Source organism: Pantherophis guttatus, chromosome 8 (assembly GCF_059756535.1).
Source record: "Pantherophis guttatus breed Tessera chromosome 8, ASM5975653v1, whole genome shotgun sequence".
Taxonomy (NCBI): Eukaryota; Metazoa; Chordata; class Lepidosauria; order Squamata; family Colubridae; genus Pantherophis; species Pantherophis guttatus.
In genome coordinates this window covers 44,317,251-44,331,540 of record NC_142070.1, presented here as the reverse complement: position 1 = coordinate 44,331,540, position 14,290 = coordinate 44,317,251, and the positions used below count along the sequence as shown (strand labels likewise).

The following is a 14,290-nucleotide window of genomic DNA, read 5'->3' as shown; positions in this document are numbered from 1 at the left end:
TTAAAAATAATCACAAAACAGGAAGGAACCTCATCCCTCAAACAGCTCTGTGTTTGATAAGAATATGTAGAATGGAAAATTTCAAGCAATTAAAGCAATAACTCATATCAAAGCAAAATTAAATGGAATTCATTAGATATTACTGTTATGGGGAAGACAACCACTGGTTTGAGGAACTGGGCTCTTCTGAGTTAATAAGTAAAACTGCCCGAAGTTTGTATCTGCATAGACAGTTGTTTTTTCGCAGCAGTTCAAGAATTCTTTTGACATAGGTGTAATTTCACCAAATACTTTGTCTTTCACTTTGATACATGTTAAAAAAATTTTATATTAATTGCATTAGAAAAATTGCAAGATATTAATCCTAACGCATAATCACAGAACACGATTTATTACATGCAAGGATGAGCAAGCTGCTCATTTTTGTGGTGACCATAGCATAATTATGCCACCAAAATTAGGTGACAAAGAAACCAATAACGGCAATTCTATTTTTTAAAAATCCAACAAAATCAGTTTATCAGCTCCATACACTTAGAAAAGATTTTAAAAAATCAGAACAAAAAATCCCAACCACTCCTATGACATCATTATACTACAGACTACTAAACTGAGTTTAAAAAAAGGTGGGGGGCAATCCCTTGAGAAAAATACATTCCTTCTTGACCTAGAGAATTTAAGGTCCAGATTTTGGTACTGTGATCCTGAGCGTGTAAGTCGCGAAGAATTACCTCTCAATTTTCAGACAGAGTTGCTGGGTTGCTGCTTTAATTTTCTCCTGGGCGTCGTTGTGAGTCATGTTCTCTGTGCTGTGACCATCAATAGCTATAATGATGTCACCGGGACACAGATTCGCCTGTGAAGCTTTACTTCCTGGTGTTATCTAAAAGAAAATCACAGAGCAAGTTTTTATGCCATTGTTTAACAGGTATATGTCCATTTATAGAATCTATCTGTCTGTCTGCTTGCCTGCCTTGACATGTTTTTGCAAGGTAAGAATTACACAATAAACGTTTCTGCCATTAACACTAGTCTCTTCTATTTACTCAAATTCCTTCGTCTTAAAAAGATTTAGACCAGTTTAGAGTTGGTAATCAGCCAGTCAGCAGATCCTGAAATGCTCAGAAAGCTCCAGGGGATGAAGAATTCACATTCCAATCAATAGAGGCAGCTAAAGGAAATGCACTAAGCATATTCTGAACTACAGCCATGTCTGGGAAAGAAAAATGTTATAGGACAGAAAAGGATCTATGCACTGTGCTCAGTGTTAAAAAGAAGTGGGATTAAATCACCCAGACACACCTCCATTTTAATGCCATCGATAGCCCCCGTCCCACACTACTGCAAGCAATCCCAAATTAGGACATTCAGCTGATTTTGAGCAGCTACTGGAAATGAGAAAAACAGCAACAGCAATAGCTCTTAGGCTTGTATACCACTTCATAGTGCTTTACAGCACTTTCTAAGCCAGGGGTGTCAAGCTCGATTTCATTGAGGACTGCATCAGGGTTGTGTTTGACCTCTGGGGACTGGAGTGGGTGCAGCCTGGGTGCGCGTGGCCAGCTTGACATCACTTGTATCAAGGGCGCCTGTGGCAGCCTGAGTGCTCTGCCAGCGAAAATGAGCTACCGAGCTCCGTTTTCCTATCCAAACATTCTCCTGGACAAATTAAGATGCCAAGCGGAAATACTACTTTTTCCTGCAGTGATTTGTTTGCTGCAGTGCTAGCATACATTAAATATGCCTGTATACCAACAAAACACTTAAAATCATGAATAGTACAGAGGTAACAGACACTAGTGGTAGAACACAAATTACATGTATGAAAGTAATCTAATCCTAATCTAACCATATTTGGCACCAATGAGAATATTAGAGGTTGGGAAAATAGGGGCTGTTGTAATCTTAGTGTGTCAAAAAATACCTTCTGCCATAAACATAACATAAACCAATCTAAGATGGATTCAGTAGCCACTGAAAGTTTTATCTTTCATGAATGTGTCTCATTTACTTCCAAAGATGAACTGCCAACAATATATCACACTCCATCTCATGATATTAACATTCCATAGTTTAAATATGTGCTCTGTGAAACACTTACCTTTCCTGATCCTAAATAATTGGTATTATGTTAGCAAAAAACTTCTTTGACTTTTTTCTACATAACTTGTCCATATTTGTTTCTCGCCTTATTTTCTTATCTTTCTCCAGAACATTGAAGTTATTGCAATACAGTATCTTTGTATTGTAGCTAAATAGCTCCAGCTCTTTGATAATTTTGCTTATCCTTTTCAAGTCTATAGTTATTTTAAGACATAATAATCATAACTATAGACAGTTTCCTATGGTAATCACACTGTTTGTACTAAAGCATTAGGACAGAACCATTTTTTTAAAAAAAAATCAATTTAATTTTCTGATATCCATCGTTAAGAAAATAAATGGGAGAAGGAAGAACTTTCTTGGTGATCAGAGATTTTATAAAGTGGATTGTTCTGCTGCTAAGAGATTTACTTAAGTTTAGATGAATACTGTTCAAACAAAGCTCTCCTATAGACACGTTATACAAAGTAGTATAGTCTGTGGGCAAGAAACATTTCTAGTCTTAAGCCTCTGACTTTTAAGACAACTCAGAAACTGGATACAGACTTTAGCAAATCAAGTCATAATTTCTCAGTTTGGATATTATGAGAAATTGTGTAAGAAACCAGAACATTTTAGCGCACATTCTAATTCAAAAAAACCCTTGAACTGGATTAGTATTCAGAATGATCTTTCATTTCAAAATTCTCTGAGGTTACAGGAGGTAGAATTTTTTTTGAAAAATAATATGAAAGGACAATCGAATTGCCTTTGAATTTATTCTTAAGCAGGGATTCAAATGTTAACAGAGGCTCAGAAGTTTCTCCCACTAGACTTTTTAAAATACATATTGGAAAATCAACTTCTGCAAATTGGTCATTAATTTTTTGATGAGTAGCTTGGGACTAGCTTCTGCCAGGAACCCATTTGATTCTGTTTCTCTCCCACTCCAAGATAAAGTTCATTTCTCTGTGTTATAATCATTCCTTTTTAAAGGGTCTTTAAGAGTTCCAAGATTTTTTTTTGTTTCTTAAAGCAAATATGCATGGGAGCATCTCTGGCAAACAGTACTGTCTACTTAAGTGACTCATTGCTTGGTTTTTCTGTAACTATAAACTTTTAGGAAGTTCCAAGCCAAATCTGATCTGTAGCAGGGATGGGAAAACTGGTGCTTTCCACGTTTTGAATTTCAGTTCCCATGATATTTCTTTTTCTTTTGGGTTAGCCTTTCGTTAAACTGCAGGAAAAAGTAGTACTTCCACCTGGCTTCTTAATTTGTCCAGGAAAATGTTTGGATAGGAATTGGCAATTGCCAACCCCCATTTTACCTCAGAATAACAGAACAACAGAGTTGAAAGGGAACTTGGAGGTCTTCTAGCCAACCCCCTTGCTCAAGCAGGAAACCCTATACCATTTCAGAACAAATGGTTGTTCAATCATTTCTTAAAAATCTCTACTGTTGGAGCACCCATAACTTCTGAAGGCAAGTTGCTCCACTGATTAATTGTTCTGTCAGGAAATTTATTGTTATTTCTAGGTTGGTTCTCTCCTTGATTAGTTTCCATGCAATGCTCCTTGTCCTGCGTTCAGATGCTTTGGAGAATAGCTCAACTCTCTCTTCTTTGTGGTAGGCCCTTAGACATTGGAACACTGCTATCATGTCACCCTTAGTCCTTCTTTTCATCAAACTAGACATACCCAATTCCTGCAACCATTCTTCATATGTTTTAGCTTCCAGTCCCCTAATCATCTTTGTTGCTCTTCTTTGCACTCTTTCTAGAGTCCCAACATCTTTTTTTATATCATGGCAACCAAATCTGGATACAATATTCCAAGTGTGGTCTTATCAAGACATTACAAAGTGGTACTAATACTTCCCATGATCCTGATTCTATCCCTCTGTTAATGCAATCTAGATCTGTGTTGGCTTTTTTGGCAGCTACAGAATACTACTGGCTATATATTTATGGTAAATGGTTGTCCACAGGGCTCCAGGATCCCTCTAGCAGTTACAACTATTGAGCCAGGTACCACCTATACTATACCTGTGCATTTTGTTTTTCTTGATTAAATGTAGAACCTTATTTTTCTCACCACTGATTTTAATTTTGTTAGGGCCCAGTGTTCAAGTCTATCAAAATCCTTCTGTATCTTGAGCCTATCTTCTGAAGTGTTGGCTGTTCCTGCCAGCTTGGTGTCTGAAAATTTGATGAGTTCCTCTTCTATCCCCTTAAATCATTGATGAAGATACTGAAGAGTACCTCAAAAGGTCATGATCTTATTGCTAAGAACATGAAGTCAAAATGTCCATTTTCAACTGCTTTCCATGTTTCCAAATAAAATGCAAAACAGGTGCTTTTAGCTTAGGCAAGACCAAATACAGCCATGTTGCTGTTTTAACCTTCCACTCCATCACTTTTGGTCTGCCCTATTATGGTGACAGCATGGTATTTCCAGCTCATTACTGGGACATCTGGAGCAGTGGTGAAATCTAAAATTTGTTACTACCGGTTCTGTGGTGTGGCTTGGTGGGGGGGTTAATGTGACGTGGCCATTTTTTTTTTTACTTTTAAAACCATTTTTTCTACAACGTCTTTGGCAAAATGCTTTCAAAAGTCTCTGACAATCCCAGCTGAGTTGCCTGATCAGCAGAGACTTCTTTTCTTTTAAATGCCTCTGATGATCAGGCAACTCAGCTTGGATCATCAGAGGCATTTAAAAGAAAAAAAGGGTTAAAGCCTTTGATGATCCCAGCTGAGCTGTGCGATCATCAGAGGCTTTTTTTTAACTTTTAAAAGCATTTTTTCGGCCGAAGAGGTTGTAGAAAAAATGCTTTTAAAAGTAAAAAAAAAACCCTCTGATGATTTTGCGGCTCAGCTGGGCGGGGGGTGGGGCGCAGGGATTTTTGCTACCAGTTCTCCGAACCACCCGCCTCCATCGCTACTGGATCAGGCGATCCGGTCTGAACCGGGAGCATTTCACCCCGATCTGGAGGCTTTTTTAAAAAATTGTCCATCATTGCTCTAGGAAGATGCATGACTAAGGCAGAAGTTTTTCAGAATATTTTTCTGTAAGTAATGGTCTTAGAAATCAATGGCACTTACTTTCAAGTAAACATCATCAGATCTATCTGCTAGTCAATTTATTAAAAGCTTGCACATTCTTACTGCTAAGAAATGAAGAAATGAAATATATTCTGGATAGTTTTGCACTGTGGTAGCTTTAACTCTGAGAGACTTAACATCAATCCACTTAGAAGGTATCCACTCAAGTCATTTAGAGCAATTGGCTTCAATAAAACTTGATCCAATAAATTCAGGTCCTCAGCTTTAGCATCAAACAGTAAAGATGTTACAGTAATGGATTGGTCTGAAAATGTCTATAGGTATCAGAATGTATTTATGTTGGTCTTTTTAAAAATATTGCATCATTATGCAAACATGAAAAACCACTAAAACAGATGTTAATGGCAAGCAAACATTATTAATAAAACAGCAGATACTATCTTTACATACGTTTTTCCTTGTACATATGTCTTGCAGGCTGCTGAGGACCTCCAAAGGGGCAATTAATAAATCTTCTCATGCAGCTACTTGTCCCATGGAAATTCAGAAAGTTTATTTTGCACTAATTTGCTATAAATGCAGCTAGCTCTTTTTCTGTTAATATCACTTTAAATTTTACTGTGTACTATAAACAAATGCCAAGTAGAAGTCAGACATGGCTAAATATTTTTCCTGAGAGATAATGGGAAGTATTTTAATTCCATAAAAGGAAATTCAGCCCCAAAACACCACAATCTCTTCTATTGTTTTAAACTTAACCTTTGTTTCCTTTTTCCATGGTAGATGCCAAGTGTGCGTGTCAGAGCAGTTTAGGAGTGCCTCTGTGCGTTTTATGGAGGGTTAAGCTGTTTAGACAGAGAAACTTTCTGGGAAACAAACGGCCAGTTATTTAGAATGCCATCTCATCTTTTTTGTGTTAAGACTTAGTTTGGCAATCCCATGCGTATTTCCTCATAAGCCAGCCACAGGAAGTTCAACTGGTGTTATTCCAAAGTAGAAACAGGGGTTTAATTTAATTCTTCCGATCAAATACAAAAAGAAAAGCTTTTGTGACAGCTTTTCTGAAGCTTTTCTGAAGTACGGCAAACCTTCACAGATGGCAATAATTCACATCTTTAAAGACTTATATAGATTGCTGTTCTGCAAATAAATAGTGGACTCTATTTAGTGAAATTAAAATGATAATATAATAAATGTTATCAGAAGTTTGGGAATGTTCCTACTTTATTTTATTGATAAAGTTACTACTCATCTGTTACTATTTTTCAAAAATTCATTTCATAAAAGCCACTAGTAAAGATTAGATTTTGTGCTCGACTTTTCTACAGGACTAGGTGGAATATAAAATCAAACACAGTATTAGAAAAATTATCTGTAATTTCTATAATACACTCACTTTTTAATACCAAAGACCCTCAGATCTGTGACCAATTAAACATTACCTAGTGAGGTTGGCCCAAAAAGTTTAGGGAAATGTGATCAATGAAACCATTGCAAAGTTACTTATTTAAAACATTTCAATACCGTCAGTTATGCCATACAACTCCAGTCAGTGTACAACTCTAAATACATTCAATATGATTAAAAAATAATGAAATGATTAAAATTAATGAAACAAAGCATATAAAATAAACCATGAATTGTGGTACATGAGATCCATATGCCAAAGTAAGAAAGAAAGTTTCCAATGTGTGTCAATACTGAAGCAAGGCTAGTATGTGCTTTTATCTCTGGGGAATGTCCTTCACAGAATGATGTCAACATGAGTGGCTTAATGGCCTAGTGGCAGGGTGGATAAAAATCAATGATTTTTTTTAAAAAATCAAAAAAATCAGATTTTTTTGATTTATATCGGATTTTTTTATTTAAATCGGATTTTTTTGATTTATATCGGATTTTTTTATTTAAATCGGATTTTTTTGATTTTTATTGAATTTATTTTAATAAAAAACTTTTGGGGTAAAAATCTACTGTAAGATAGTTTTCTATTTAAGATACATAAATAATTTAGTTTATTCAGCATGAAATGGAGCTTAGTTATGTAGCATGAGGCTGTATATTCTGCAACACTGGGAATATCGATGAGTCAACAGTGGGTCAAAAGAGTAGCAGACATGACAATTGCTCTTTAAAAATTATGATTTAAATCGAGTTGATTTAAATCAAGCCTTTTTACTAGTGATTTAAATCATGATTTAAATTGTGATTTAAATCAACTCGATTTAAATCAAATCCATCCTGCCTAGTGGTGAAGATGTCCCCCCCCCACTCAAAAGGTTGAGAGTTCAATCCTAGGTAGCGGCAGATTTTTCTCTTAAAATGAAAAGAAAAAAATATTTGCCACAAAGGGCATCCAGTAAGTAGTTCCATCCAGTCGCCCCAACCCTACCCTGTATTAAAGGATTACAGGGTCATAAAAAGGGAGAGTTTTTTTTTTTTTTTACAGTGGATGCCAATATAGAAAAAGGCCTCTTCTTGTCAGATGCCCAATGAATATTCATCACCAAGACAAATTCTATTGATAATCTGATGAGCAGACTCCTGTGGGAAAAGGTATTCTCTCAGCAACCCTAGTCTCAAGGGATTTAGATCTTTATATGTAGAAGCAGTTTGTGGAACTTTTTCAATAAAGGTGTTATTATATTCCAGGAATCCGGCACTCTGCAAAATTACCAGTAGCAGTTTATCATGGTGCTCTTTCAGTCTCATAAATGAACCCATAAATAAATGACCTGCTTTTTTTACAATCACTTTTTATCACCTGGAGGACATAAATGGAAAGCTGTATTTCTATGTTGGGTGCCAAATAGGAGCCTTGCCTCATTAAGTACCGTAGATTACTTTCTGCACTAATTAAAGAGAATGAATGGAATGCACCTTTCTTCTACTCTCAATCCACTTTCTCACCTGTCTGCATGCAATTTCGGTTCTCTATGGCAGAGAGGTGAAATTAAGATCAGTTTGAACTCTTGATATTTTCTCCATATCTGAAAAGTAGGGTCAGCTGATTCAATGAGAATACCTTCTGAATCAGCTTCATCAATATATATTTTTCTTAAGTGAACCAAAACATATTCTGGAGCTTTCTGTTGCACTTTTGAATTGGTTGCCAGAATGTGCCTACATGTCAATTGGAAAAGAGATAGAAGCCAATATTCCAGTAGATATTCCCCCTTCTTTCAGTTGTCTAGCTGTTTTTATTCCCATGATGAGGGTCTTTGTCTTGTTTTGGGATATGTGACCAAACCTTAAGAGCACTAGGTCTCTGGATGCTTCACATTGCCATGATTTATTTTATCAAGGTAGTTACAAAGTTACTAATTAATGATAACTTAAGGGAATTCTGAGTCTGCAGACACAGGCCTTCTCTTCCCCTATTTTTTTTTTCCTGAGCAGGTGTGCATCCTTCCAATCTAAGTACCAAAATGCAGAAAGATGGCATTTTTAATTTCTAAAAACTCCGTAGGGCCTTCTTGGGCCTATGGGCTTTGTCGTAAATAAGGATGATTGCTGCAACTCCTTTGCCGCTTTAATTTTCTTAACTACTCTGTTTAACCAAATGAACGTAGAAAGGGCAGGGGACCTGAAGACAACCTGGAAGTGTCTCAGACACACAAGCAACAAATAGGCCTTGTGTGTCTGCAGACAAGGAACACCAGGAACAACTTTAAAAGGTGTGGACTTCAATTCCCAGAAATCTTCAGCCAGAAACACCGGGCTACACTGAAGAAGATCATAGAGTACCTCTGTCAAATTCAGGAGAAGCAGGGTGATTTATGTTAGGCAGGACAAATTGTATTGCATATACGTTTAACTCTGTCTCCCAATATCCTGCTGTCTGGAGTTTTAAACAGATGCCTTTTTGCCAGAGGTGGGGTGGGGGCTGAAATTGCCTAATGACAAGGCTGGTCTTATGCATTTCTCTTTCCCCTCTCCCTTCACTGCCTGGAGCCTACCTGTGCCTCTTATTTGTTGTATGTGTGGGTGTGGATGAGACATAAAAAAACCCTCACATTATATTAAGATATTACAATCTGTATAGCCCTGTTTAATTATTACCGGGGGAAGGCAAACTCTAAAGCGACTAGAAATCAGCCACATTTCTAGTTCACAAAAGCACTGAAATGCTTGGATATCCAGTGTTAGCAGTTGCAGTAAAAGGAGAACTATAGAATCAGACTTGTGTTAAAAACTGATTCTATATTTCTCTTTTTACTGCAACTGATATAGTCTATAGTCGCCAGAAATCTGGAGGGATCTGGTTAGTGGGAAGAGAAGGCAGGAAAAAGGACAGCCAAGCCCTCAACCTTTTATTACAGGCATTACTAATACAGGAGGAAGAGGTGTGTTTATATGATTAAGTATTTCTCACTCATACAGGGAAGTCATGGTGGGAAAATGAATTACTTTTTCTTTAATTCTCTATACAGATCCTGGATTTATGTAGGCATAGCAAGCAAGGCAAAAGAAGAGAAATCCTGCATAGAATAGGCAGCTAGAATCAAACCCAAACTCTCCTCCTCCTGATATTCAGTACTCCCAGGCCTAAAAAGCACAATGACCTGTTCCAGGTTGGCAACTGTCCCATACAAAATAAACTCTTAAGAGTATAGAGTTGCATTTCAACATAGTCATAATCTAATTTTGATCCCCAACATTAAGGTGACAGTACATAGTGCAGTATTACCCTGCTAAGTCTCCTCACTTGGACAATGCAAGATGTTCAGCTAAATTTGCACTCTTAGAATTACTTTTTTTAAAAAAAATTGATTTATATGCTGCCCTTCTCCGGAGACTCAGGGCGGCTTACAATGTGTTAAGCAATAGCCTTAATACTTTTGTATATTTATACAAAGTCAGCTTATTGCCCCCACAAACTGGGTCCTCATTTCTACCTACCTTAGAAAGGATGGAGGGCTGAGTCAACCTTGAGCCTGGGGAGATTTGAACTTACAGTAATCGCAATGCTTTTTTAGTCTGCTGAGCTACCAGACCCAGACCTACCAGACCAGAACCACTTATAGGTAGGAACCTCCCCCCCTGTATTTGACATGACGCACATTAAAACAGGACTTGATTTACATTTATGTTTTTGTATCCAATTTTTATTATTTTTTACAAATGCCTTAAGGCTGCAAACATATCCAACACACCTTATTCCTATTTTCCCCACAATCCTGTGAGATGAGTTGAGCTGAGAATGAGTGAGCGGCCCCAAGTCACCCAATTGGCTTTCATGGCTAAGATGAGACTTGAACTCACAATCTCTCACTTACTCGCCTGGTGCAGAGTTTTCACATTTAGCAAGCATATCTGCTTTGCAATGGTACATAGCTCAAATTGTCATCAACCCAGGCCCAATAGGTTTCTTTTTAGTTTCCCTCCCTCCAAAAACAAAGCCCTAAATTTCCTGTATTTGCAAAGTAAACACCATTTTTGTATGCTAAGGTATGGATCACTGCTTCCAGGCTTTAACAATACAAACAGATGGAGTGAAATTTAAAGCAAAGCAGCAGCAGGCATTGCTTCATCCTTACAAAGTCCTGCAAGCGTAAATATATAGTTTTGCAGTAAAAATGCACACTCAGATGGCAAAAGAATTTCTTAGAAGGAAATCCCTCTGTAAGATACTGGACTACTCTGAATCCTTTCTTTCAATGGATTTTTTTTTAAGGAAGGTTAAAGTAGGACTGACCTCTTGTTTTCAGTTCAGTGTGTTGGGAAAACCCATACTCACAAGTGCAGGGAAAAGTATATCAAGGAGTTGGGGATATTCAGAAATATCTACAAAATACGGTACTTAAATTTTTCTCCATCAGGACTAGCTGACCCAACTTTGTTAATCTATAAACCATGGTTTACACACTACAATTGTGCCTGAACCAGACTTACTCTCTGCACTACAAATCAGACCTTGGTAACATCATATACTTCTAGTGAACAAAAAGAAAGACCCACTAAAGTCATCAAAGGTTCATCACAGGTAAAGCGGTCACAAGATGATTACAAACGAGAGGATGGTCAAATTACCCTTTGCCACACAGACGTTCTCTCCCAAAGTTACCCGGGAGAATGCCAAGTCTTCCCTTTTAAACTTTTACACTTGGACAACCAGCTGTTGACAATCACTCTTTCTTTCAAAAGCCAAGCACCTGCAGCAAACCTCATCCGAACAGATTATTTGGGGCATAAATACGAAGGCGACCTTGACGAAGCCCCCTTTGCAAAAGGAAAAATCGAAGAGCCGCGATCGGAAAGGACGTACCCGGGTTATAATTAATGGCTGGTTAAAATCGATGCCTCCCGATAGCCTGAAGCCCCAAGGCGGAGGTCCGGGAAGAAGCACGTTTTGTGGCATGTTTGCGGCTACTTTGGGGGGGAACCTCTGTTCCGCGGGCTTTGGCTCCGCTCCTAAGGGCGGCTTCGCTCTGACCGCTGCAAGATCCCCTTTGCTCCTTCCGGCGACGAGATCACCTCTTATCTGCTCCTGGCTGACGTCAGCGGGCCCGCGTCCCCTCCGCCCCGAGCAGGAGGGCCAACTTTGGTCAACGAAAGGCCGGACTGGAGAAGTCGCTCGCGGGCTGCGTGTTTGGGCGCTTCCCGGGAGTCTCCCCCGACTGCGCTCTCGCAGCTTCGAGTTACAGCCTCCGATTTAGCTCTGCCTGCAGCCTGCCGGGCGGTGCGGTTTCCCCTGCGCCTCTCCCGGCGGCTTCCGCCTTGCAGCCCGACGTTTCTGGAAGGGACCACATTATAAACACTCTGGAGAGAGAGAGAAAAGTGTGGGGCGTTGCTTAACCTGTAATAAAGGGCGTAGGATCCACCTGCCTCGCTTTCTCCGGCTTCTCTTTATTTAGTTGGCTTCCGCTCCCGGTTGAAAATTGTAAGCTCCTCGGGGCAGGGTGTTCTTTTGAAGTTTCTAAAGATCTGAGGTACTCCCAGCATGAATATACTTCGCGAATGGGCAATTCGATAAAGCACTTATTTACCTTATTTCTTCTTAAATTAAAACTACGAACGTCTGTCTACCAACACATGTTATTATCCATGTGATCTAAACGTGTTTACCCTTCCCCTTGGGCAAGATGAAACCTCAAGTTTTTATCCCATGTGGATCTATCCTCCTTTTGAGGATCTTGGTGGTGAGATGCGTTTATGGTTGCCAAATGGTCTGAATGTCACTCGCCAGCTTCAACCAATCTAGCCACTGATAAAAGATTTAAGGATTTGCACCCCAAAACATCTGGTAGGCAGTAAATAGCTTGTCGCAGGACACAATGCAAAGTTGATTGTCTTAATTCTTCCTCCCCTCCCCAGTGTACAGTTGTGTAGGTACTTACCTGAGAGTAATTCCCATTTAATTACAAAATGCAAAATATCAAACTATGGAAAATCCATTCCGTCACTGGATCTGGACTTGATACTTGTTGAAATTAGCCTAATACTTAATGAGTTAGACTTGGGAGAAAATCAATATAATTGTAGAGTTCATGCTGGTTTGGTTATATCCATACTGAGCACTTAAAGATCTAACTTTCCATTTGAATGTAGACAGGTTTATTCAACCACAATATGTCCAATCCTCAAAGGCAGGGTTCCAAACAAGGTTTGTTTGTGGTTAACTCATCTTTGCTTTGTTTAATCCATATCTAGAAATTTGTGAAATTAATTTTTCTTCAAGCCTTTGGAAAGAGATGCCCAAGGAAAATAGGAACAGAAGACATAGAGCTATAAGCACTCCACCTCTGTGTTTGATGTTAGTCATTAAAAAAAACTTCACAGGGACATCCCCAGGGATGGGCAAAAAGCCAAAATGGCAGTTATAAATACATGATTGAAGCACAGCCCTCTAGCCATGTGTGCAACTGTCATCTTTTTTTAACTTTCCTGGGGTGGTCCTGGGAAGTAACAGCTGGCCACACTCAACTATCCTACCTTAAATTGGGATACTTAGGGTAGGTGATCTCAGCAAACTGAGACCGCATTGATATTTCTAGATGAAAAATCTAGATCATGGACTTCATACCAGATAAGTCTCCAAAGATTAGATGTATAATGATCATAAAACAGTGCCCGAGAAGATTTGTATTGGAGAACTTCTAGTCCACCTGCTAGTGGTTGACCAGAAGCAAGGAGGATACTCTGCTGCTAGATGCAAGCACGTCAGCAGTCTCCTTATGATCCTCAGCAGCTAATGTTCAGGTTTAACGTTTTATTGAGTTATAAAATATTGTAAAATACAAAAGTAAATAGAAAAGCATTGGGGAGGAAAATGGAGAAGAGAAATGAGGAAGGAAAAGAAAAGAAAAGCATTGACTTCTCACCTGTCTGTTGCAGTACAATAAGGCATTAACACCCAATCTCAATGTTTTGCTTTTTCATAATAATGTGAACTAGCCATTTCTGTAAAGATCTATCAATCTATTCGGTAAAATCCAAAATCAAAGTTCATTCTTTTCCACTTCAAGCACGAAGTTCAGAAGATGTCTCCAAGTGGAAACATCTCAGCAGCTAATGTTGTGCAACTTTCTGCCTGGCCTTTTTGTATACTTTCTTTTGTTATGTTTATTTCAACCTAAAGTTCTGAGTCAAGTGAGTCAAGATCAGTTCTGACTCAAGTGACTGTAAGTCCTCTAAGTTAAATGACTCCTAAAGTCACAGCTGTTGATGGTTAACTGGTACAAACCAAAATTATATGTACAATGATGTCATGAATTATGGCTCCTCCCCCCTCAATGTGGCCATTTATGTCATTGGAATTTATACATCAGTCTTTTGCTTAATGTTAAATAGAATCGTGAATAGAATTATGGCTGATTCAATAAATCATTGTTAAATCATAGTTTACTATGGTATGTGAACCCAGTTTCTATGTCTGTTAACATAATGGGGAATGATTTAAATGTTAGCTGTGGCCTTTATGTTATGACCAAACAGCTAGTGTGTTGCTTTCTGAAGTCTTCTATGACAACCCTGGTTAATTTATGAAGAGTGAAAATAGCTATTTTGATTGAAGTAACCTCTCCTCAAAAATGAGATAGGATTTGTCACTGGTTGGCACTGACTTTAAAAGATTCTGGCTGAGTGATCAGCTGATGTTATTCAAGTCTGGATAACATTTTCACTTATTTCCCCGGAGAGTTTTG

At 38.3% G+C, this 14,290-nt stretch overlaps 1 protein-coding gene across 3 annotated transcripts in view; it reads right to left on the bottom strand.

Annotated features, from left to right (window-relative positions):
• PDLIM3 (PDZ and LIM domain 3) overlaps positions 1 to 11,906 on the bottom strand; it is a 30,690-nt gene extending 18,784 nt beyond the window's left edge. For 2 of the 3 annotated variants that reach the window (XM_034401395.3, XM_034401397.3), the window contains exons 1-2: positions 11,413 to 11,882; positions 732 to 883 (exon numbers count right to left, since the gene is read on the bottom strand). In XM_034401395.3, the coding sequence (XP_034257286.1) occupies positions 732 to 883; positions 11,413 to 11,505 (245 nt within the window). In that variant the 5' untranslated portion in view covers positions 11,506 to 11,882. Of the gene's footprint in view, positions 1 to 731; positions 884 to 11,412 lie in introns of all 3 variants that reach the window. The other variant, XM_034401396.3, reaches the window with a different exon arrangement.
• Between the last annotated feature and the right edge of the window lie 2,384 nt (positions 11,907 to 14,290).